This window comes from Hemibagrus wyckioides, linkage group LG14, assembly GCF_019097595.1.
Source record: "Hemibagrus wyckioides isolate EC202008001 linkage group LG14, SWU_Hwy_1.0, whole genome shotgun sequence".
Classification (NCBI taxonomy): domain Eukaryota; kingdom Metazoa; phylum Chordata; class Actinopteri; order Siluriformes; family Bagridae; genus Hemibagrus; species Hemibagrus wyckioides.
The window spans coordinates 21819005-21845010 of record NC_080723.1 but is presented as its reverse complement, the minus strand read 5'-3'; the positions used below and the strand labels follow the sequence as shown (position 1 = coordinate 21845010).

Sequence of the window (26006 nt, the reverse complement as noted above, 5' to 3'; positions counted from 1 at the left end):
AGACAGGGGATGAGATGGTGGGGAATGAGATGGGGGTGAGACAGGGTGTGAAATGGAGTGAGACAGGGAATGAGATGGGGGGATGAGACTGGGATAATCAGATAAAATAAAGAAGATCTCTAAAATGAAGAATAACTAAAAGAAGTAGTTAACCACAGCGTACTGGACGAATCGCTGGACACTCTTCACAGTGAGAAACATCTAATGGCTGAAATCTAATGTTTTATTGGATCAGATCTGGGGACTGTGAACAAACAGCTTTCATGTTGGCAGATAAAGTGTTAGAAAAGCCATTTTCATGACGGTGAAGGACAACACAAAGCCCAGCGCGATGTAAAGGTGCCAATTTCCTGCTGACAGCGTGTCATCAGTCTGAGTGCGCCGGAGCCTCCGTCTGCATCGGGACAGAGTCCGATCTAACCCCGACCGCTCTGCTCTATACCTCTACACCCCATCAGATTTCACCATCACAATACACACACCACCCTACACACAAGTTTACATCTCCCAGTGTTCCGACACAAACACCCTGACGTGTGAAAACATGACTAAAACCTGTAGAGTTATAATTACAGCCGAGTGACGATGATAAAACCATCACGAGAAACACGCAGCTGTAGTCATGACAACCAGCGGCCGACGGAACAGGAAACGAGTCAAGGTCGAAGGTTTCCCAAGGTATCCCTGGGAAAATAGTAAAGTGGAGGAGTGTGAGACTGGAGACTCCTTCCCTAAACACTGTATAAAACTGTGTAAGTGTCAGGGTGTGATGATACAGGGCCTGAGAGGAAAGGAAACACAGAACATTTACAGCTCTAACGCTGGGAACACACAGGACTCAGCTCTTACTCATAATTTAATCAAAGCAGCCATTCAGCTGTCTTTACTCTGTACTGATTCATGCTGAGATAATGTGAGTGAGGAGAAGAAACACAGCCTTCTCAACAATAAACAGTGAGTAAAGACACACTCCTCTGAGTGCAAAGAAATGTACAGAGTCTACATGAACAACTGATCCTGACACACAACATCACACAGAGAGAGAGAGAGAGGGAGGGGGGAGCAAGAGAGACACAGAAAGAACGAGAGAGAGAGAGAGAGCTCGAGAAAGCAAGAGAGGGAGAGAGGGGGGGGGGCAAGAGAGGGTGAGAAAGCACAAGAGAGCGAGAGAGACAGAGAAAGAGACAGAGCGAGCGAGCGAGCGAGAGAGCACTGTTACTTGATGTGAACACCAGCACGGGACCATTTTATTTCTTGGAAGTCGTTGCTGTTAATTATAAAAACTTGCCAAGACGCTTAAGGCTTTACTACACCAACACCATTAAAAACATTGCAATCTGTGAACACACACGAACACACACAACCAGTTAAAGATTATATATATATATATATATATATATATATATATATATATATATATATATATATATATATATATATATATATATATATATATATATATATATATATATATATATATAAAGTTACAGCTGGTAGAAGTGAGCTACAGTAGCTACAGTCCTCCAGTCTAATGAAAAAAACAATAAATAATTAAATAAACAAACAAAAACAAATCCAGTCACATGACCATCTGGTGGTCTGCACCATCGACATGTGCTGGTTAATTTTATTAATTTGTTATAATAATTTGTTATAATTTGTTAATTCCTGGATGAAGGGGAGATCTGAGTTTAGTCTTCAGTGACAGTCATGTGATTAGACAGTGACACGCCCCCCTGAAGCACTTAAGTTGTGTGTAATGTAAGTTTCATCACGTGTACGTGTTAACGCTGCTCAGACGTGGGGCTGACCGTCACGTGAGTCGTCCAGCGTGTGAATACATCTCTGATGTTCAGTTTGAGTTATGAGCTTCAGCGTGTTCTCGTGATCCCAGAACCTGAAGAGACTCATCGGCGTAGCACGGTGCTGTGGGCCTGACGGCAAGGGCACTCGTAAAAATGCACGCTCGTGTGTTAAACGGTCCCCGCGAGGACGACCGTTTTCCTCTTCAGGAGGAAGCCGGGCCTCGGGAGCGCTATTATGTCGTGTTTGATCAGGCTGCGCGCTTCATCTTCTCTCACCAGCGTCACTTTTCCCTCCATTAGCTCAAACAGCATTAACAGAAAAGGCTAAATTATATCAATCACACTGCCGAACTCTTGGCCATGAATCACAGAAAGCTCACGATGGAGTCAGAGAAAGATCCAGAGAGATTAGCGGAGAGGAGGGAAGAGGAGAGAGAGAGAGAGAGAGAGAGAGAGGAGGAGGAGGAGGAGGAGGAGGGAGGAAAAAAGAAGAAGAGGGAATAAAGATAGAGGAGATAGCAGAGGAGCAGCGGTGTGCTAAAATGTACACTGCTCAGCATGCTAATGAGGGACGGGGCTCGTGCTGAAAGAAAGCGGCGCTTGTGCGCATCCACTTTGAACAAGAAACACGGCACTGCCTCGTACGACCTCACACACACACACACACACGTCTGTACAGGACACACAACACGACGAGACGTTTTACACACACGAGAACAGCGCTGCTCATGAACACACAGCTGCGTCACTGCAAGTGTTTTATGGAGCTGGACTGATCTCCAGGATCATCCTGAAATCCAGTCTGGATCAGAGAGATGAAACATCAGCTGCATCACTTTGACTTCATAAGACTTGTGTATGAAAGTCAATGATGACCGTAAACATGAAACGCCACACTGCGCCGGATACAGGGAGACCAAATGCATCATAAACCACTTAAACTCGGGAGGAAAAAATAAATAAATAAATATAAATCAATAAATCATATTTCCAATCTACTTTTAACATCTAATGAATAAGCAAGAAAATGGTTTATAATCTCTCTCTCTCTCTCTCATATATATATATATATATATATATAAAAAAAGTCTTAGGCACCATAACCTAGCTTCTGATCAGAATGAATGAATAAATAAATAACAAACGTAAATAAATAAAATTAAAAAGTTAAAAATATTTTAAAAAATGTCTCGCATCTTGCACTTTGTTTCCGATCAGCTTCAAGCCTTAACAAAAACTAATAAAAAATTAAATTTGTAAAAAATTTAAGCATTAGTAGCCAAGTTAAAATAAATCGGTCATCTTGCTTTAGTTTCCAATCAGGTGCAAATTATAATGATTTAAAAAAAAATATCAATAATTTTCAAATATTTTAGAAATGTCCATCATTTTTGCTTGAGGTTTTGATCCGTTTTATGCCCAAACAAATACAGTAAATAAATAAATAAAAAAAAATAAAATAAAAATTGACATCTTTGGAATATTTTGCCCCACAGCAGCTGTTTCTGATTGGTCAGAAAGTGTTTAAGTGTTTCTATGGCAACAGCTCATTGGCATAGGCTGAAAGCTGTATGAAGATGTTTATTTAGCATGGAATTAATTTATAATTAATTTAGCTATGGGCGGAGTCTCCAGCGTCAGGACAGACGAGTCGGATTTTTAAATTTTTTTTTACCCATTTTCATATTTTTAATGATTTTTTATGCCGGGTTTTCATTCCACTGCGAGTTGTACACTGTATATAAACTGCGTGTACATGACAGATTAAATCCTGACGAGGCAAAAAAGAAAAGAAAAAGAAAGAGAGATGAGTATTTACAGCTGCTGTGACCTTAAATGCTAACAGGAATTATTTCTGTAAAAATAAATAAATAAAAATGTAATTGCTGTGTAAGATTAGTGTGTAATAATACTTTTTCCTCGCTTCCAGAGGAGGCCTTTTCCGACACCTCGATCCGTTCACTCCGACAGAACAAACACAGACGCCGCGGAAAATCTACATTTTGTCAGGACTCGAGCCAAACGAAACGTCAGCCAATAACCGGGAGTTAAATGTCAGAAGATCGGCATCGGGAGAGAGAGACGACGACGTTAATTATGTAGAACATGAGATTTCTTTCGTTCTTAATCGCCACCTCTCTCTCTCTCCGAGCCCGAGTGTGGAGACGAGCCAGATGCAGACTTTGATTTTCATAAAGAAAAGAAAGAGATGCAGAGTCAGCAAAGAAAATCTCCTTTGATGACTCTGCAGTGGTGCTGATCTGAATCTGCACAGAGCCAGCAACGTGACCGTGTCTTGCTGTTAAAAAAGAGCAGGACAGTGTGTGTGTGTGTGTGTGGGGTGTTTGAACACTCCATCTCATCTTTCTACACACACCATGTGAGGTTACAGTAATCACACTCATTAGCGCTCTGTGTATGTGTGAGTGTGTGAGGGACTGATATCTAAATCGTAACACCGAGGCCACACACCCACGCTCTCCTTGCTACAGAGTAATGACTACATTTACACAACAACTCACATTTTGTGTGTTTCTACTTCCATGTGAAGACACGTGAAGCCAGACTCGGCGTCATGACAGGACGAGTAAAAGCTTTTCAATAAGGTATATTAAAATAAAACAATTTCATTAGGTAAAGCTCTGTTAAGGACAGACACTCTGGTATTGATGAACACCACGATGGATGTCGATCGATCCAGAACTGGAAAGAATGGTTCGCTTATGAAAAGTAGCTGAGGATGAATTTTAATCGAGAGCTTTTTAATGTAATGTAAGAGGAACGAAGGGAGCATCACTTTATGTAGCTAATGCCTTTTATATTACATTTAAATGGATCTTGGATTCGGAGCGGCTAAACATAAAGCCATCACGGACCATGAAAATCAATCAGGGGGGCATTTGGAACAGAGCGATAATCCCTGAGCATTTACTCTGGACAATTACCCCACGCCCGTCACTGTGAAGAGACCAGACGCTGAAGCTGTTAAACGTCTCACTCCGACTCCATGAGCGAATAAAGATCTTACAGTTTTTACACATCTCGCACACGTCTCTCATAGCAATGTTAAATTCTTGGCGTCTCCAGTGTTAGGACCTGGAGCACATCTTACCACCTTCACGAGAGAGAGTTTCTAGCTGCTGTAAGGTAAGTGAAAACAGGGAGTAACACTTCATTTACCCTCTACAAGGTTAAATGTAACTAATTTCCTGTAAAAGCACACAGCAAGAGTTTTATTCCTTACTTCTTTCTCTACATCCAGCATGAACGACGATCAGGAGCAGGTTCTCAACCCGAGCTTCGGTGGGATCGAGCTGGATAGCAGAAGGAACGTTGAAGACAAAGCGGAGACTACAGTTAAGCAGACAGACTAATAGGAATCCACCCCCCCCATTCCCACACCTCCACTAGTTTTCCTGGCACGGAATCCATCAGCCTCCAAAGTGCATCAATCCTGGAGTCCCCACACACCCCGGTGAGTGAGCTGATGGATGACGAGCTAGCCTGGATGCTGATTTAGGTGTGAGCGAGCGCAGGAAAACTGCAGCTATGCTTCCTATTAATAAACCCCGCATGCATCACTCCTGTGGCACCCGCGCCGCAGATTTTCCCAGTCCTGACCGTAAATTCAAAGCCTCTCTCATTAAAGAGGAGAAATGCACAGAACCTCTGGCAGCTTGGCTAGTTTTAGAGGAGAGGAGTTGAAGTGTAGTGTAAACACCCCTCTTGTGCGCTCGAGAAAAACGCGAAACATACGCCGGTGATGGTGTTCGACGGGTGTGAAAGTTACAGCGTGTGTGGAAACACCAAAAAACAAACAGGAAGTGCTTAGGCTTCATGTTTAATAAAAATCCAACATGGCTGCCAGCCTGGGTAAATTGGGTGTAATCTGCTGGAGCTGAACGATTTCATTGGTTGGTTAGTTGAGAAGGGATGAGCAGCTGCTCAGATACTTTAACCTCATCATGCTGCACTGACTGGACGCTGATTGTGTGACTATGAGCCAGTGGCCTGTGTAGCAGTATCCGTGTGTGTGTGTGTGTGTGTGTGTGTGAGAAAGAGGAAGCAGGAGGAGATTATTTATAGGACAAGCAATAGAGCTTACATTTCCATTATAAATCTCAATTAGGAAGTGTTATTTGTTTGGCAGCACGTTCAGAGGGAACTGATTGGAGCTGCAGTGTGTAACTCGTAAATTGTTAATAAACTGCGGAGCGGAACTTTCGTACAGCGCTGACCTAAATCCTGAGGTTCACCCTTTCATCTTGTTTAACCGAAACCACTCGCCTGTCTGTCCGTCACTCTCCATCCTTCTGTCTTTCTCTCCGCTCATCCATTTCTGTCAATCTGTCGCTCTCTCTCCCTGTCCGTCAGTCTCTCTCTATCTGTCTGTCACTGCCCGATGGTTAGCCTTTCACGAGCCGTCAGTCTCTCTCTCTCACACACATACAGCTGTTCGGTATCTGAGCAAGAGCATGCCTCCATCACATACACAGGTGTGTGTGTGACTGATCTGCGTTAGTGTGTTAGTATTCACCTCGACTCGAGGCTGCACGTGAGGCCGAGTCGCTCCACCATCAGTGTGAGCTAAATAAAATATTAGACGTGGAGCAGTGTGTGCACCAGTGAGGTTCGCTCATTATGCTAGATGATGTGGAAGAGTGTGTATATGAGAGAGAGAGAGAGAGAGAGAGAGAGAGAGAGAGAGAGAGAGCATGCTGCAGATGTTTCTCGGCATGGCTAATTAGCAGATATGGCTTCACAGTAAAGGGGATAAAGCTGTAGGGTTTAGTATTCATGATGTGTACAGAACAGAACACGAGTCTATAGTGAGGAAGATAACACTGTGGAGTTTACACACACAAGAAATCATTTCATTTCTAACATGTTTCATGTTTCCATCTGTCCATGTAGATCCATCTATCTGTCCATCTCTCACTCTATACAGTGAAACCTCGGCGTAGGAATTTAATTGGTTCTGGAGGCGAGTTCTTAAGGTGAAAATGTGTATTGAAACGAATTTCCACATAAAAAATAAATGTAGATAATCCGTTCCAGCTCCCAAAAATGTGACCAATACGAAGCGTATGGAAACTGTATGGCTGCTTACAAAGAACTGACCCAAGCCAAGCATTCCAGGTCAAGGCTCCTCACAGGAACTCGTGCCACCAAGCTCGGGGCTAAAAATAGAACAGACCGCCCATGCCCCCAATCTGTCCAAAAAAAAATACCCCAAAAATCACCTAGCTTTTGAACACATGCTGAAGGTAACGTTGGTATCATGGGTTGATTCTTTCACAACAGCCTTCACTGACTGGAAACAAATTCATAAAATCCGTAAACTTGCTTCGCTTGGCTTTCCACTGACGCTAACAAGTTCTGAAAGGCTCCCGGACATATGCGCGACTTGGCCGGTTCTTACGCAGATGCAAATTTCAATTCTTAAGGAGAAAATTCATAAGGGAGGGCATTCTTATGCCGAGGTTCCACTGTATATATAATCATCTTTCTATATCATCTCTCTATACATCCGTCTTCATCCTCTTTCCCTACCATCCTATCCATTGTTCCATTTCGGTCTCTTCCACCATCCAAACCCCACCTCCAGCTGTTTTCCTTCATCTCCATCTCCTTTCCTCCATCTCTCATCTCATTTATGAGTCTACTTTTAAAACATGACATTCATAAATGTTTCCAATCCATTTTCTCGATATACATGCCTTCTCTGGTCAGGAAAAGAGCTTCATTAAAATTCTGTTGGCAGAACTGAGTCACCCGAGTCTCCAGCATCTCTGCTGATTGTTCATCTGCACTGTGACCAAGCAGAAGTGTGAGAACTGGAGGAGCATTTCATCAGAGAACCTGAGCATCAACTCACCGTCCCTGTACGCTGGCTGTGGTCGTCACGGCCTTAAATACAGGTGTGTTAGTGTGTGACCCGGTGGTGTGTGTGTGTGTGCATACTGGTGTGTAGGTGGTTCTATGAATGGACAGGAATGTACGTGTAGGCGTATACAGATTCATGCGTGTGTGTGAAAGCAGGCTGGGTTGTTAAGTCAATAAATCTGCGTGTGTGTGGGATGAAGTGCATCAATTAGAGCTGTATGCTATGTTCCGTGATGAGGTTTTAATTCAAAAACAAAAAGACGCAGAGAGAGAGAGATGGTGGAACGCACCTTGCACGTTCTCCTGAGACGGAGATTACAATATTCACCGAGAGCCTAGGCACTACACACTCCATCTGATGCTCCATCCTAGTTTTTAAAAAGCCTCTTCTAAGAGATTATAATGCAACGTAATGTAATGGAATGATATAAAGGCGTTGGGATGCTTAAGTAAGACGTAATGAAACACTCCAGGGTTTCTCTGTAGATCACCGTGGACAGGGATCGTATCATTTGCCTGTAATGAGAAAAGTTTACTGCAAACTCACTTTTAATGGAGAGCTGAATTGCTGCAAGAACACACACAACGGTGTTGCGTCTCTGTGAGGCTCTGTAGGTGGATGGACAAGGTAGGAAAGAAACCGGCTGACGCAGTCTACGCAAACCGGAACTACTTTTGTTGCAAAGTCAAAGGAAGTTTGCTGGTCATCACACTTTCCTCATGTGCCAGACTCACTGACTATACTCACTTGGTCAGCGATGGTGCGTCCCAGCTTGTCCATTCGAGACCCAGCTTCAGCGATCTTCTTAGCGGCGCTGATGACGTCCGAAGTGTTCTTCAGCGGCCCTTTTCCCCTGAGAAACACACAAACACAGTCAGTACATTACACATCAATCCTCGTCAGAATGCCATGACTGGTCAAGTGCTGGGTCACACTGGCACGTCTCTCCCTGATCTCTTCTTCCGATTATAGCTTTGCATTCTGGGAGTGCAGTGCCGAGAACGAGATAAAAATGGAAGGAGAGTTATGAGTGTGACAGACACAGAACCAGATGGCGTATCCTCCCAGTCCATCCCTCCCTCTCCTGAGTATTCTCGTTCACTTCCTGGAGCCACTGCCCAGCTCTGTATATACGAGATGCCTAATTACCTGCTCCGATGAGGAAGCAGAGGGCAAAGTCAGCAACCTGGACCGTTCTTCAGGTCGAGATCAAAAACAAACACCCAGATGGAAAAAGGTTCCTCTACGATCGCGTCTCGAAGCCTCGAGATGATCAGAAGATGAAGAACTCCACCGAACTGAAGAAAAGCCCTGAGCGTGCTGAAACACACAGCTCCGATCCTAATTACTCCATCTGATCAAACGCTCCCTACTGTATTTTTAAATCATCTGAGCTGAAGAGCTCTCATTAGGCTGCAGGCTGTTTGGGTCACACTAACTAATGTACATATTTACTTTTTTTAAGCGGACTTCTAATCTCTCAGCGGGATGAAGGATTGGCGCTGAGCTTTGAGCTCTCGGGTGTTCTGTGTAATGATTCAGTGCTCTGAGACACGTCACTCTCTTCCTTTCTGTCCCCCAGCACGGCTCTAAAAGCCTGTAAAGACTCTGCTGGAAAAGCAGTCACCCCTCATCAGCACTGCATTCCACTGTACAGCCAAACCTCAGGCCCTTGTTAACCTCCCGACTCCCTCAACACTGCTTCTTACTGCTCACACACCACACCACCCTCACTGTCTCTCTCCGTCTCCTGTCTGTCTCTCGGTTTCCATATCTGTATCTCCCACTCACCCATTTCCATCTCTCTCTCTCTCTCTCTCTCTCTCCCACTTTCCCATATACCCCCTTCCCAACTGTCTCACTCCCCATCCAAATCATCTCTCACCCCTCCCCTGTCTCTTTGTTCCACTGCCCATCTGGCTGTCCCACCCATCTCTCTCTCCTTGTCCATCATTCTCTCCATCTGTCTGTCTCTCTCGCATCAGTCTCTCTCCCACCATCTATCCCTCTCTCACTCCGGCTGTCTTTCTCCGTCCAGTCTTTTAGTCCACCCACTTCTCTCCCTCTTCTTCCAACAGTCCATCTCTCACACACTGCCCCCCCTCCATTTTCTCCGTCCTTTTCCAACCACCATCTCTCTCTCCCTGCCACTTCCCACATCACTCCCACTCTCCAGCACGCTCTCCCACTCTCCACCTTTTACTGTCTGTCCATTTCTACCTTTGCCATCTGTGTGTGTACACAGGCATGACAGCTACGTTTATCAGATTTACATAGCAGACTGTACCCCTGCCACTGCTGTCCACTACAGCTGGCTTATGTACACGTCTGTGACGGATAACTCTGCCGTGTGTGTGTGTGTTTGCACCTCCAGCACTGCACCACAGCAGGCACATAACAGTGTCTGCGAGCCGTGTGCCACACATCCCGTCATCATGTGTTATTCATGAACAGGACGGGGATGGAGCAGATGAAACGGTGGTGCTGCCCGGTGATCACGTCAGCGCTGACAAGTTTAATCCTCACGCTCGGTTTTCAGTCACACCGTGGGATCTGATCCACACTGAAGCTCCCCAACGTGTTACTTACTCCTCCGTCCCACCTCCTGTACTAGAATGGACTTGCTCACAAGCGCTACATCGCTAATGATCTCTTCCACGCAGAAGGGAACAGACGCAAAACTGACGACAAAAAAAAAAAAGTAGCAGTAGTAAATAAAACCCGAGGCGTGAATCCTGTTGCAGCGCTCTGATGGATGCTGCGCTGCAGAATAAAACAACCTGACAAACTATTTTGAAGCTGTGAGATTCTCCTTGAAGAATAGCTTCTCTGTGGACATTTATTTTATGACTCTGTGTCTTCTGGGTAAATTAACCAACGTATGGAGAGGGGGAGGAAAAAAAAAAGCTGGAATCAATTTCTCTCCACTGCATTAACCTTCACGCTTCAAGGTCAGGGAAGGGCAATGATTTCACCGTGGGCTGGGTTAACACACCAGGATCGCACTTTACACATTTATGCAGGTGGTGATCCTCAATCAGTCTCTCTCACACACACACGGGCGTGATTGCCATTTTCACATTAATGTTCCAGCACCGGTGGCCAAACAGATGTTTTGATCTTTGCTTTCCGTTCCTCTGGTTTGTAATGATAAGTGTTAATGTTTTTTAACCTCCAGCAGAAACAATAAAACTATCTGCAGCACATATACACAATCTGTTTAATAATAACACCACAAATTATTCCATCAGACCCAGGGAGAGAGAGGGAGAGAGAGAGAGAGGGGGAGAGAGAGAGAGAGAGGGAGGGAGAAAGAGAGAGAGGGAGAAAGAGAGAGAGGGAGTCCAAGACAAAGAGTGCAAGACAAACATACACACAGCAAGCGAGACAGAAAGACCGAGAGAGGGGGGGGGCAGGGAGAGAGAGAGAGAGAGAGAGCATGAGAGAGAGACAGGGAGGGAGAGAGAGAGAGCACGAGAGAGAGAGAGAGAGTGTGTGAGAGAGAGAGACAGAGAGACGGTGTGAGAGAGAGAGAGAGAGGGAGAGAGAGAGAGAGAGAGAGAGAGAGAGAGAGAGAGGGGGACAGTGAGAGAGAGACAGAGAGACAGACAGTGTGAGAGCGACAGACAGTGAGAGAGAGAGAGACGGTGTGAGAGAGAGAGAGGGAGAGAGAGAGAGAGAGAGGGAGAGAGAGAGAGAGAGACAGACAGTGTGAGAGCGACAGACAGTGTGAGAGAGAGAGAGAGAGAGAGAGAGAGAGAGAGAGACAGTGTGAGAGCGACAGACAGTGTGAGAGAGAGAGAGAGAGAGAGAGAGAGCATGAGAGAGAGAGAGGGAGGGAGAGAGAGAGAGCACGAGAGAGAGAGAGAGAGAGAGAGAGAGAGAGAGAGAGAGAGAGAGAGAGAGAGAGAGAGAGAGAGGGACAGAGAGAGAGAGAGAGACAGTGTGAGAGAGAGAGACAGACAGTGAGAGAGAGAGAGACGGGGTGAGAGAGAGGGAGAGAGAGAGAGAGAGGGAGAGAGAGAGAGAGAGTGTGAGAGCGACAGACAGTGTGAGAGAGAGAGAGAGAGAGAGAGAGAGAGAGAGAGAGAGAGACAGTGTGAGAGAGACAGTGTGAGAGAGACAGTGAGAGAGAGAGAGAGAGAGAGAGAGAGAGAGAGAGAGAGAGAGAGAGACAGTGCGAGAGAGACAGTGCGAGAGAGACAGTGTGAGAGAGACAGTGTGAGAGATTGTTTTTCTATAACAGCATGCTGCATTAGTTGGAGGCGTCTTCAGGACTCTCGTAGGAAGATTTTGCTGTAATTCTGTCAAACTGTTTATCAACTAAAATCTTCATCACCGCTGTAATTCAGGATTTCTAGCAGAACTGAAACCTCTTTCCCGGCCTCAGTCCGGACCGGATCACGAGCTCCGCATAATAAAATGCCGCATTCCTGCCGCTCCTAAATTCACCCACGATCCCTGCTTTTAGTGGCAGAAAGCTGAAAGGGCGAGGCGACTCCCCGGGCTCCTGAGACGCCTAGATGAGGATCAGGATCTCCGTCACTGTGTGTGAGAGCGCAATAATGCAGGACTAAGTGAGCGGCGGTGAGAAAGTAGAGCTTGCTGTTCTGCACCGAGAGGTCAAAATCCCTTTAGGGATAAATGAAGCGTGCGGTTCAGTTTAAATTAGACCTCACCCGCTGATGAGAGCGGCTGGAAATGAGAGGGAGAGAAATGCGAGACATTTCATTAGGCTGGTTTCTGGTTCGTGAAAAGGTCACAATTAAATAGCAACACAGGTTCGATTGTGAGCACACACACACACACACACAAATAAATATAAATACAACTGGCTTTAACAGGAAAACAGAGGCGAGAGCTGCGAGAGGGAAAAAAGTAAACTCGGCTTTAGAAAAATAACTAGCGACGTGGAGATGTGATGGAGTTACTGACCACACTCAGAAGATTATTACGCCTCCAACAGGAAGTAGTTTCACACAGGTCATCACTTTAGATAGCAAGTCAGGAAGGAAGAATAAGAAACAATGATTGTGTTTCAGTGCAGCGCGACAACACACTGATAGAAATGAAACAGTGTAAGTGCTGTAAGAGTGAGGAGATGTACTGTCCAGTGTCACCCAGATGAGGATGAGGTTCCCTTCGAAGCCTGGTTCCTCTTAAGGTTTCTTCCTCAGATCATCTCAGGGAGTTTTCTCACCACCGGCTTCTCATTAGGGATAAATGTTAGAGAAATAATAACCTTAAACTTTATCTAACTTTAAACGCTTTTCCGTTTCCATACTTCTGTGAAGTTGCTCTGGATGAAGGTTCTGCTTGTCAGTGTAGTGTGTTATGTGGAATTTTTACCAGTAGGATTTTTCACTTCTTTCATGTTTGCCCACCTTAAAAACCAGGACTGCTTTTTTACCTGACATGAACCAGTGTAGAGTGTGTGTGTGTGTACTGACCTGGTGAAGTCGGTCATCTCCATCATGATCATGCACATCTGCTTGGCCAGAACGATGATGTCATTGCCGCTGTCGTCCCACTTGGAGACCTCGGCGTCCAGTTTGCTCTTCTCTTCCTGGAAGCTGGCCACCTGCTCTGCGATTTTAGCCTTCTGCTCCTGAGGCAGCTGAGCCATGATGGCCTGCACACACACACACTTATCAGACAGCACAGGGGCAGTATGCGCACTTAAACTATAATAATCTCTCACCCACCCGGAGGCAAACAGACAGACAAGAGGACAGGGAGAAATGGACAGAGTTTAATAGACAGACAGGCAGGCAGGCAGTTAAAGACAGACAGAAATAAAGAAACAGATCGGTAAAAAGAGAGACAGACAGAAAGTTAAAGACAGACAGAAAAAAAGAGAGACAGACAGGGAAAAAAAAAAAAAAAAAAAGAGACAGACAAACAGGCAGTTAAAGACAGACAGGAATAAAGAGAGACAGGCAGTAAGAAATGGGCTGTCAGACAGGAAGTTAAAGAGAAAGACAGGTAATTAATAGACAGACAGATGGATAAATAGATATTTCAATAAATAGAAAGACAGGTAGTTAAACAGACAGTTTAATAATTAGAAAAAACAGGTGGTTAAACAGACAGACACAAAGAGACCCAAAAAAATGCAGTTAAATACAGAGACACACAGAGGCAGACAGACAACATGAAAGAGACAGACCATTAAACACCCAGCCATCCAGACAGAAAGAGGGAGATGAAGACAAACAGAATGGCAGAGAGAGAGAGAGAGACAGACAGACAGACAGACAGACAGCATGGGACAGAGAGACAGACAGACAGGCCCCACAGCAGATGAAGCTTGTCTGGAACATCCTGGCTGTTTTTGTCCTGAAGACTGTGCCCTGTGTTCAGTAATCAGATGCAGCAGAAATCTCAAGTGTTGTGAATGTGATCCTGTAGCACCAGCATCAAGCCTCCAGTCCTAATCATCTAAAGTGAACGTGTTAGACCTTTCCACAGAGGATGGATTTGATTCCTCTAGTCATGCTCTCTCTCTCTGTCTCTCATTCAGAGAGGAAATAAAGTGCACATTAGATCCTCATCTCAGTACGTGTTTGCATCTCTCTCTCTCCTGCTCTCTCTCTCTCTCTCTCTCTCCTGCTCTCTCTCTCTCTCTCTCCTGCTCTCTCTCTCTCTCTCTCTCCTGCTCTCTCTCTCTCTCCTGCTCTCTCTCTCTCTCCTGCTCTCTCTCTCTCTCTCGCTCTCTCCTGCTCTCTCTCTCTCCTGCTCTCTCTCTCTCCTGCTCTCTCTCTCTCCTGCTCTCTCTCTCTCCTGCTCTCTCTCTCTCCTGCTCTCTCTCTCTCCTGCTCTCTCTCTCTCCTGCTCTCTCTCTGCATCACTCCAGTCTGGAGACTGCACTTGGGTCAAGTTATTTCTGGATGATGAAAGGAAAAATAATCACACCCTTTTGCTATGGGATTCATCTCTGCGTGTAAGAGGTTGAACGGCTGTCTTTTGCCCAGGCGTTAATTTTCCTCCTGTGCTCTGTGGGGCTTTGTGGAGATAAACAGAACTGGCTGTTTACTTCCATCCTGGTAATAAGATGCAGAGACGCCGTCATTACCTTTTTAAATGAAGCCGAGATGATTAGGAAGGGCGAGATACGCCGGGCCCTTTCGAACCGGCCGTCTGACTCCAGATGTTAATATCGCTTTCGCGTTTGCTTTCCATTGTGTGAATTAATGAAGCATTGAACTAGCGCTAGCGCCGGCTAACTGGGACTAAATTAGCGACGCCTTTGAGGAAATGACTGTGGACACAAACTAAAAGCCCATGTAATGCTGTTTTTTTTTTTTTCAGAATTTTCTTATCATTTATGGTGTTGGAAGCTGAATTTTGTTTGTACAGTGGATTTAACAACCGACATTAAACAAAGCAGCTTTACAGGGAATTTATAAGATGTAGATAAACACCAACCAGACATAACATTATGACCACCTGCCTGATATTGTGTTGCACACAGGCATGCATACTTTCACACACTTTTCATCACTCAGACACACACACAGCCATAACATTATTGACCACCTGCCTAACCTTTCTATCTGAACCGGCATTAACTTCTTCAGTAATTTGAGCAACAGTAGCTCGTTTGTTGGATTGGATCATATGGGTCAGCCTTCTCTCCCCACGTGCATCAATGAGCCTTGACCGTCCATGACCCTGTCACCGGTTCATCACTGTTCCTTCCTTGGACCACTTTTGATAGATACTGACCACTGCAGACCGGGAACACCCCACAAGAGCTGCAGTTTTGGAGATGCTCTGATCCAGTGGTCTAGCCATAACAATCTGACCCTTCGTCAAACTCACTCAAATCCTTACGCTTGTCCATTTTTCCTGTTTCTAACATCAACTCTGAGGATAAAATGTTCACTTGCTGCCTAATATATCCCACCCACTAACAGGTGCCATGATGAGGAGATAATCAGTTCTTCACGTCACCTCTCACTGGTCAGTGCTACTCTGACTCAATAAGGAACTGGGTTTCTGGGTGATGATTAGAGTGGGAATCCTGGGACAAGCACAGGGCTGTGTTTATGATTACGGCAGCAGTCACCAGTATGAGTTTAGAACCTCAGCGCTGTAATGGTGGGTCAGACACTAGGTACATTTTAAGACTATAAGCAATGAGCTGCTCTTCTGCCCTCATGGGGCGAGAGAGAGAGAGAGGGGGGGGGGGCGTAGAAGTGCAAAACGCAGTGCTTTTAGACCAGGACGCTGCAAATAAGAGCCAAACTCCATTTCCTGTATATCTGCAGCACACAAATCATCATTAGTGAGTGAAATGTGTTCAAAAATAAGAGGGAAGGAAAAGAGAGAATCGGCACTAACAAGGTCCCCAAGTACTGCTGGAACGAGAGAGAGAGAGAGAGTGAGAGAGAGAAAGCGCGAGAGAGACCGCGTCCATCACCTTATCACACCATACAAGACAGAATACATTGAAAATACCTCGGAAAATCTCGTTACACTATTCATGTCATGCTGCATTTTCATTACCAGGGCAACAGAGAGGAATGTGCCGACACCAGAGAGAGAAAACTGAGAGAAGAGGAGGTTTATTTTCCTGTTTTTTTTTTTTTTTTTTTTTGGAAATAGTAGAAGCAACATTAAATAGAGAGAGAGAGAGAGAGAGAGAGAGAGAGAGAGAGAGAGAGAGAGATCATTGCATAATCTCGAAGACCGGCTCCTCGCCGGCTTAAAACGCTCCTGGACTGAAAACGAGTGTTTATCTATTAGTGTTACACAAGACTCACATTTTATTTTATATATAAACACTGTTCTCAAAACACATACATTTAAAATAAATAAATAAATAGTTTTAATATTGAATTTATCATTACTGGGAAATGAGGTTTTTTCCCACTTTATGGCAAATGACGTCAAACGCACCCACCGCGATCCCGCTAGCTTTAGCAGAAACATTTAAAGAATAGATCACACTAATTAAAAAGACAACTGTAAGACATCTCGTCCACCGGAGCGTTGTCTGAGATCTTAATGTTTTCTCGCCCAGCAGCAAATGCCTGGTAGCCCCGCCCACTAGGTAAACAAATCATCTTGAATTTTTTCCGGGTTGAATAAGTGCATCATCCGGGTACCGAAGTGCACTTCATCTTGTTGGAGTGTGAACTATTTATACTACACAATGGAGGAGTGTGTAAGCCTCCTGTGTTTCTGCACACTATTCCCTTTATCGCCACCATTGTTCTTTACTGAAGAATTTCATAAATCAGTGAAGCAGCACTTCAACAACTCTAACTAGAAAATGTGGGAACAAACCTAATGAAATCAGAGGATATTTAATGTGCACTTTAATCAGAGAGTTTCATTAGAGATTGTGAAGTCATGACTGAGATCTCATTCACACGGCTGTCACTTACAGGTAAGCGGCTAGCTAAAAGACAACGCAGAGCTGAAATGGTGCGAGTTGGTTGTTGATGTACACTACCAGTCAAAAGTTTGGACACACCTTCTAATTCCATGGTCTTTCCTGATGTTTATTTCTTTCTACATTGTAAAACAATGCTGAAGGTGACCGAAATACACAATAATCTGGTTTGAACAGTTGATATTGAGATGTCTGCTACTGATGCTCTGTAAAGCCGTCATAACGCCTCTAATCTGAGGTGCTGTTAGTTGGTTATTTCTGAGGCTGGTAACTCTAAATGAACTTCTCCTCTGCAGCAGAGGTCAGTTTTGGTCTTGCTTTACTGGGATGGTCTTCATGTGAGCCAGTTTCATCATGGTGCTTGATGGGTTTTGCAAATGCACTTGACAATACTGTTCTTGCAAGAACTATTCCAGAACACCTGACCTTCGTGTCTTTGTCGTCATTACATATGGATTACTGAAGTCCATGTGTGTTATTTCATAGTTTTGAAATCTCCAGTATTGTTCTAGAATGTAGAAAATAAATCCCTAAATAAAAAACATTGAATTAAAAGGTGTGTCCAAACTTTTGACTGGTAGTGTGTGTGTGTATGAGTGTGAGTGCATGTGCACGAGTGTCTGAATCTTACCCGGGCGCTCTGTCCAGCGATGAGCTGATCGTCCTCAGTCTGCACACTGGTCCTGCTGCGAGAGTCGAAGTCCTCAGTCTCGAAGTCCGAGTCGTCCAGCTCCTCAGGGGTCTGAAAAAGATGACAAAGTTGGAGAATCAGAGTCGTTTACATTGACACAGTGGTATGAAACGAAGAGAACAAACTATTTACTAAGTAAGAAGAAAGCAACAATTGTGTCTGCGCTGCATGAGAGGTGAATCAGGATTTTAATTAAAACTATAATGAGCATTTCCCTTACTCAGGCTGAGTGAAAATGGGTGATTACAGCTATTTAAATAAAATAAAAACAAATAGATTAAAAATAATAATATTGATTTAATAATTTAAAATAAAAAAATAAATATAAATTAAAAATAATAATAAATAATTAAGACTTATCACTACTAAAACTTGATTAAACTATTAAGACTATATCATCATCATCATCAATTAGCGTTTTTATAGTTGCATAATCGAGTAGGTCCAAGCATTCTTCAGAATATCTTCTGTTCTTTTGCCAGCATGTCCAGAGCAGTACTAAACTTTAGCTCTACCCTACAGAGCCCGATGATGGAGATGGGTGAAGAGGGAGCCGTAAATCATTTCATAAATCCAGCTGAACTCACAGCCTGTTTGACGCAGGGCATATGGGAGGCATCAGTGACCTATAGAGTTAGTCTGAAGTGATGCTGCCACCTTATTTCTTCACCCAGCCTCCCTTTTCCTTTTCCTCTCTCTCTCCTCCATCTCTCTCATGGCCTGAATGCCGAGTGAGCACGTATATAACTGCACTGCCCTATTAGCATGCAATCAGGAGCAGAGCCAGAGTTTATTCAGAGTGCACCATGAAACGATGGAAAAATCCCTCAGTGACAAAGAGCTGGACTCATAATGACAGAGAGAGAGAGAGAGAGAGAGAGAGAGAGAGAGAGAGAGAAGAGAGAGAGAGAGAGAGAGAGAAGAGAGAGAGAGAGAAGAGAGAGAGAGCGAGCAAGCCTGAGTGTGTACATCCACTGACTTATTTATATTTTAATGCTATAAAGCTTTTTAACATGCTGTATTTGATAATTTACAAATCAATGACAATTCCCTAAACTCTTCTTTGAGCATCTAATTATTTATTAATTGTTTATTCATTTTCATTTCCTTAAGTTAACCTTTATATATTTATTCCTTTTATATGTTGATTAAATTATATTTATTTTTTTATTTGTATTTTGTGCTGTTTATTAATTTATCTGGTTACATATTTATTATTTACTTGTACAATTTATTTTTTTTTGCTTCTGTAATAATTTATGATATATTTTTATTTATTTTCCTATACATTTATTTACTTTATTTTCCTGCTTAGTTACTGATTTTACGTTCTTATTTACCAAGATGCTCTCACTAGGTTGGTCAGGAAACGTAAAGAAATCAGCATGAGATTATTTAAATATAAAAACCTCGGGTCAGTTTCAGTGCAGTGATCGTCTTTAGAACGAGAGTTTTGTTTTATTTGAAGCGCTTAGAGAGAGGCGTGTATTTATTTTGAAGAAAATAAACGACTCGTGTCGTGAGTGTGGAGGATGAGAGTCAGTGTCTCCTCCATCTCCATCTCAGTGCAGGAGGAGTCTGGAGTGATGGACACACTGCTGTAAATACTCTGCTGGACACGGCGTCTTTAGGAAGTCTGAGAGGAGCGGGGAGGTCATCGAACACCCTGGCCCTGCTGTGGAGACGAGCTGGAGGGAGAAGTTATCTGTTAAGCAGATAGAAGAGCGAGAACAGCAGCACTGCTTTGTCCCGGTTATAAATGATCCTGTGAGCGAGTGAATTATTTCTTCTCGGCTCAGGGTGAATGCATCATGTCAGCGAAGCCGCGCTGGACCGGAGTCCGGTCTGAGAAATCTGTGCGACTGATACAGAGAGACAGGCGGGAATGCCGGGGGTCCACACTTTAGACACGCTACACTCTAATCTCAGTACACATCTCTCTCACTCACGCACACACGTGCGTAAGTACACTTACACACACACATCTGTTCAGCTAGAGAAGTTAAAGACGATTGGTGCTGCCCCTCTGATGGGGCCATTAGGCCTGCTGATGGACCACTAATCAGGGATGCATTTGTGCACTGAAGGGGCATCAGCTCTTGGTGATGGAGGTCAGCTTGAGGATGAAAAAACTGGACATCCTGGGCAATCTCCAGGAAATTTCCTCCCTGACTGACTTGTGCACTCATTTTCATAATAAAACAACTTCAGTGGTGTTTTTTTTTTTTTTTTTAAGGGGGGGGGGTGAAATTGGGAATCTGGTGCTTTAGCCATTTATTCCATCTTCATCCATATGTTTTACTCAAACAGATCTGCTGATAAAAACCATCTCACAGATCACTAACTGAGCTAAGCTCACACTATGAGCGTAAATAACTATACGATTCTGGGACTTCAAGTCTAACGGATGAATTAGCATCACTAGCTCCGTCATTAACAAGACTTTGTCGCGAGTGAGCTGAAAGTGAAAGCTGATTGTTATCCATTAGGCTTGAGACTGATTATCTTTTTGTTCTCTTATAAGTAACGCTCGCTTTCCACACAGATGACAAATATTAAAAGATAAGCTCATTAATCTGCTTCTACATGAAAGCTTCCTTTAAGAACCAGAATAAAAAAAAGATTAACAAGATAAAGAAATGAACCAAAATTCTGCTGGTTTCCATCATGGTCTTTGTTTGGTTCATCAGCAAACTACAGCACTCCCTAAACAAGTGCCTTGTATTCAATGCGACATCGTGTTTAAAGGCCAACTCGTGAAAGCGTTTTGAGGCGGGTCGGTTACGGCGGCGGTGAAAGCCAGTGAAAACGGCAGCCTCAGAGCAGGACCATGGTGGGGCTACAGGCTGCCTCGGGGCCTCGGCTTCACTATTTAATCAGTGTGGACAACCACGGGGCAGCGGGTTAGAGAGGAACTCCAACACAGAGCTACAGTACGCTTCCATGCTCACTCTCTAGATAATAAAACAAAGTGCTAATTAAGACCCCTGTCCCTGAAATCAATTCCTTATTATAATGCAAATACAGCATAATTGTTCCCTCTCTCTCTAATTCTGTGCTCTGTGAAACTCGGGGCTCCTGCACGTTATTGATGAGAGCACTGTCTCTGTTCAGGTGGGCAATTTATCCTGAAAAGAGAGGGCAACAGAGAGAGAAAGTGAGGCTCGGTCCATGTTGGGAACAAAGGGATGTTATGGGAAAGATGGTCAGGTGTGTTATCTCTCTATCAGTAACAAGGTCAATCTATTAGAGGGGCAGGAAGTCAAAGAACCCTGGGCTGTTTATATACCTGTGTAAGTGTTACCACATGCTATGGAAGGTAAAGGGTGAGATACTCTGACATTCTCAGACGTGGATCAGAATCAGGATTATATCTGTTCCTTCAGAGCATTTCATCACACTTATAAATGAACTGAGCTTTCTAAAGATGCATCAGGCTCTGCTCGTACCATCAACACAGACCCAAAGTCATCACAGTGAGTCGAGTCCATAATAAACTAATACATGATTTTTTGAAAGACATTTTCGTAGGCCGTAGAGACGCCCTGTTCTGCCATGAACGCAAGAGGTCAAGGATGATGTAACGCCTCGTTCCTGCCATCTCCTTCATCACTTTTTGCTTCAACTCCACTCTATGTTGAGGACAAGGCCCAAGTTTCCCAGAGTTAGAAGTTGTTCCCTCTGGTGTTTCTGAGCCGAACCTTCAGCAAACAAAGTCCTATATTTTTTCACACCCAAAGCTGAGGACTTCCTCTCACAAATCCCACACCTGCTGGATGCTTAAATTTTACAGCTCCAAAATGTCACGTCTCTTTCCTCGTCCTGCGTCTTCGGTCCACATCAGCTCTCTTGATCATTTCCCAGGATCTGATAAATCGGAATGGCTCCTCTATGGAAATTCCTCATCACTTCCTCGCTGCGCTCCGTAACCAGAGACATGGACGTGAACTACTTTTCTGAGCTGAATGCCTCTGAAAGGCTGGCATTTCGGTCACAATTTGCAGAGAACTCGTACTGATGGAGAAAGTAACACGGGCTTCTTCGGTCTCACAGCCGTAATTCATCATGATGTCAGAAATGCCATACCCTTTCTAAAAATTCTAACGCAAACATATACTAAAATTTTATTAATCATTAATAACTCTAACTGGGGGATAAACCACAGTAAAGGATGCTGTTATGGGAAATTAACCAATACTGGGATAATGTAATGAAATGCAGGTGATTATGTTCTTCTCCCATTAAAAACCATAACCAAAATATGGTGCAGATTTTATCCTTTTATATGTACATTACTCCACCCCAGAGATCAGGCAGTAATGCGCTGCAGGTTATAGTTCAGGTTATATAAGCGTGATCTCCTGCCAGAGGTGAAGAACGTGCAGAACGTGTTTGAGGTTTAATGTGAAGCAGCTCCTTTAACAGCTGTAATGTATGCGGAGAACAGCTGTTTAATTACGGTGTCACACTCGCCTGAAATGTTGATCATTAGTTTGTAATGGAGCTGCGTGCCCCGGCTCCACTCTGACGTACTTCAGCGTGTACCATACACAACACCGCGTTAATGGCAATGCTATGTTTTATGCCTGACGTAGCGGATCATGTGCGAGTGGATTAAATGTGCAAAGCCGTAGAAAGGAAAGGGATGATGGAGATGAGCGGCTCATCTCTCGATCCTTATAGAACTCAATGCTAGATATGCTCAGGTTACTGTTTAACACGCTTAATGTAAATGCATTTAATAGTATTTAAACTAGTTATAATTCAAAATGCTCAAATAACTAATTATGATTTTTTTTATTAATGTGTTTACTTCTAAAAGGAAGTCTGTGAGGAAGTGAGGGAGAGAAAGAAACAACTGAACACTTTTGTATTTACTATCCAAATTTCAACACAACGTCTTCAAGTACTGGAGATATTTGTTGGGGGGAGAACCTTGAGGACTGGAGATATTTGTTGGGGGGAGAACCTTGAGGACTGGAGATATTTGTTGGGGGGAGAACCTTGAGGACTGGAGATATTTGTTGGGGGGAGAACCTTCTAGACTGGAGATATTTGTTGGGGGAGAACCTTCTAGACTGGAGATATTTGTTGGGGGGAGAACCTTGAGGACTGGAGATATTTGTTGGGGGGAGAACCTTGAGGACTGGAGATATTTGTTGGGGGGAGAACCTTGAGGACTGGAGATATTTGTTGGGGGGAGAACCTTGAGGACTGGAGATATTTGTTGGGGGGAGAACCTTGAGGACTGGAGATATTTGTTGGGGGGAGAACCTTGAGGACTGGAGATATCTGTTGGGGGAGAACCTTGAGGACTGGAGATATCTGTTGGGGGAGAACCTTGAGGACTGGAGATATCTGTTGGGGGGAGAACCTTGAGGACTGGAGATATTTGTTGGGGGAGAACCTTGAGGACTGGAGATATTTGTTGGGGGGAGAACCTTCTATACTGGAGATATTTGTTGGGGGGAGAACCTTCTATACTGGAGATATTTGTTGGGGGGAGAACCTTCTATACTGGAGATATTTGTTGGGGGGAGAACCTTCTATACTGGAGATATTTGTTGGGGGAGAACCTTGAGGACTGGAGATATCTGTTGGGGGGAGAACCTTGAGGACTGGAGATATTTGTTGGGGGAGAACCTTGAGGACTGGAGATATTTGTTGGGGGAGAACCTTCTATACTGGAGATATTTGTTGGGGGGAGAACCTTCTATACTGGAGATATTTGTTGGGGGGAGAACCTTGAGGACTGGAGATATTTGTTGGGGGGAGAACCTTCTATACTGGAGATATTTGTTGGGGGGAGAACCTTCTATACTGGAGATATTTGTTGGGGGGAGAACCTTCTATACTGGAGATATTTGTTGGGGGGAGATCCTTCTATACTGGAGATATTTGTTGGGGGGAGAACCTTGAGGACTGGAGATATCTGTTGGGGGAGAACCTTGAGGACTGGAGATATTTGTTGGGGGGAGAACCTTGAGGACTGGAGATATTTGTTGGGGGAGAACCTTCTATACTGGAGATATTTGTTGGGGGGAGAACCTTCTATACTGGAGATATTTGTTGGGGGGAGAACCTTCTATACTGGAGATATTTGTTGGGGGGAGAACCTTGAGGACTGGAGATATTTGTTGGGGGGAGAACCTTCTATACTGGAGATATTTGTTGGGGGGAGAACCTATACTGGAGATTTTTGTTGGGGGGAGATCCTTCTATACTGGAGATATTTGTTGGGGGGAGAACCTTGAGGACTGGAGATATTTGTTGGGGGGAGAACCTTGAGGACTGGAGATATTTGTTGGGGAGAGAACCTTGAGGACTGGAGATATTTGTTGGGGAGAGAACCTTGAGGACTGGAGATATTTGTTGGGGGGAGAACCTTCTATACTGGAGATATTTGTTGGGGGGAGAACCTTCTATACTGGAGATATTTGTTGGGGGGAGAACCTTCTATACTGGAGATATTTGTTGGGGGGAGAACCTTCTATACTGGAGATATTTGTTGGGGGAGAACCTTCTATACTGGAGATATTTGTTGGGGGAGAACCTTGAGGACTGGAGATATTTGTTGGGGGGAGAACCTTGAGGACTGGAGATATTTGTTGGGGGAGAACCTTGAGGACTGGAGATATTTGTTGGGGGAGAACCTTGAGGACTGGAGATATTTGTTGGGGGGAGAACCTTGAGGACTGGAGATATTTGTTGGGGGGAGAACCTTCTATACTGGAGATATTTGTTGGGGGGAGAACCTTCTATACTGGAGATATTTGTTGGGGGAGAACCTTGAGGACTGGAGATATTTGTTGGGGGGAGAACCTTGAGGACTGGAGATATTTGTTGGGGGAGAACCTTGAGGACTGGAGATATTTGTTGGGGGAGAACCTTGAGGACTGGAGATATTTGTTGGGGGGAGAACCTTCTATACTGGAGATATTTGTTGGGGGGAGAACCTTCTATACTGGAGATATTTGTTTGGGGGAGAACCTTGAGGACTGGAGATATTTGATGGCAGTTATATGCACTAGACATATATTTCACTCATTTATTAATTATTAATAATAACTTTGTTGAGCTGTAATTTATTTTCTATGAATCAGAGGATGCTTCACAGTTTAGGCGTCAATGTTTCCCATGAAATATCCCTTGTACACTCAGAGCAGGACGGCTGATCATCAATCTTTTAAACATATACAGAATTTAAAGTTAGCATTAATTAATAAGTCACCTCAGTGTTAGCTCCTCAATGGGCACTGAAGGTTTAATTAATTAATTAATAAATAAATGTCACATCGATTTGCCTCATTAAAGTACTGAAATGCTGCTCTCTCTTCTCAGAGCTTGTTTACACTTTCAATATTTCAGCATTTTTTTTATTTATTATTTTATTTTCAGAGATGGAGTTGAATATTTCATCTCTCTAGTTGCTGAATTTTTAATTTCCAGAAATATTTTTAAAGTTTTAATTTAAAGATACCAACAGAATTTGACTTGGGGGCAAAAATATACGCAGAGCTGTAATTAAACCTGAACACAGCATGAGGAGTCGATGATTAGTGACGCTGTTAATGTCAAAGAACTGAGTAAAAGCTGTGTAACTATTACTTTGCCTTTTTAAATCTAGTAAAGAAACAGATGTAATCTGGAGGAAGCTGGATGTGTGTGTGTGTGTGTGTGTGTGTGTGTGTGTGTTTACCCGGATCATGAGCACAGCCTTCCTGATATCCCTCACGCCGTCGTACACCAGACGGGACGCGTCGATGAACTCGTTCTCGTCCACTGGCTGAGAATTGGCGCTCAGAGCCTCCACTGCTGCTTCTACCTGCTCGGTGAAACGTGGCATCACTGCACACAAAACCAGAAGAGAAGCTTTAGCATGATGCTAAAAACGCTACATAAATCACTATTTACACCAGAGCACAGCTTAACATTTAATGAAGGCCAGTGTCAGAGCTTCGTAACAGTCCCTTCTTTAATCTCGGTCATTGATTAGTTTCCGTCTACAGCAAGAGCATGTGATGAGTTTAATAAATAAATGACTCGGTTTGACTTGAATAATTAGGAGCTGATTGAGAAAGCATTAGAGAGGAAGGTGGAGGGAGAAGGAGGTGGAGGTGTGTGTGAGTTTTATACACACTGGGTGAATTGGCTGCAGTGAGACGGCTCTAACGCGACGCTGGGATTCACCCAGGGTTTGGGTTTAACAAGCACTCTGAG

At 43.9% G+C, this 26006-nt stretch overlaps 1 protein-coding gene across 2 annotated transcripts in view; it reads right to left on the bottom strand.

The window, feature by feature from the left end:
* Window positions 1–26006, bottom strand: part of ctnna1 (catenin (cadherin-associated protein), alpha 1) — a 106808-nt gene that overhangs the window by 4142 nt on the left and 76660 nt on the right. For both annotated transcript variants that reach the window (XM_058408853.1, XM_058408852.1), the window contains exons 13-16: window positions 25486–25634; window positions 17727–17837; window positions 13143–13324; window positions 8440–8545 (exon numbers count right to left, since the gene is read on the bottom strand). In XM_058408853.1, coding sequence (XP_058264836.1) covers window positions 8440–8545; window positions 13143–13324; window positions 17727–17837; window positions 25486–25634 — 548 coding nt within the window. The remainder of the gene's footprint in view (window positions 1–8439; window positions 8546–13142; window positions 13325–17726; window positions 17838–25485; window positions 25635–26006) is intronic.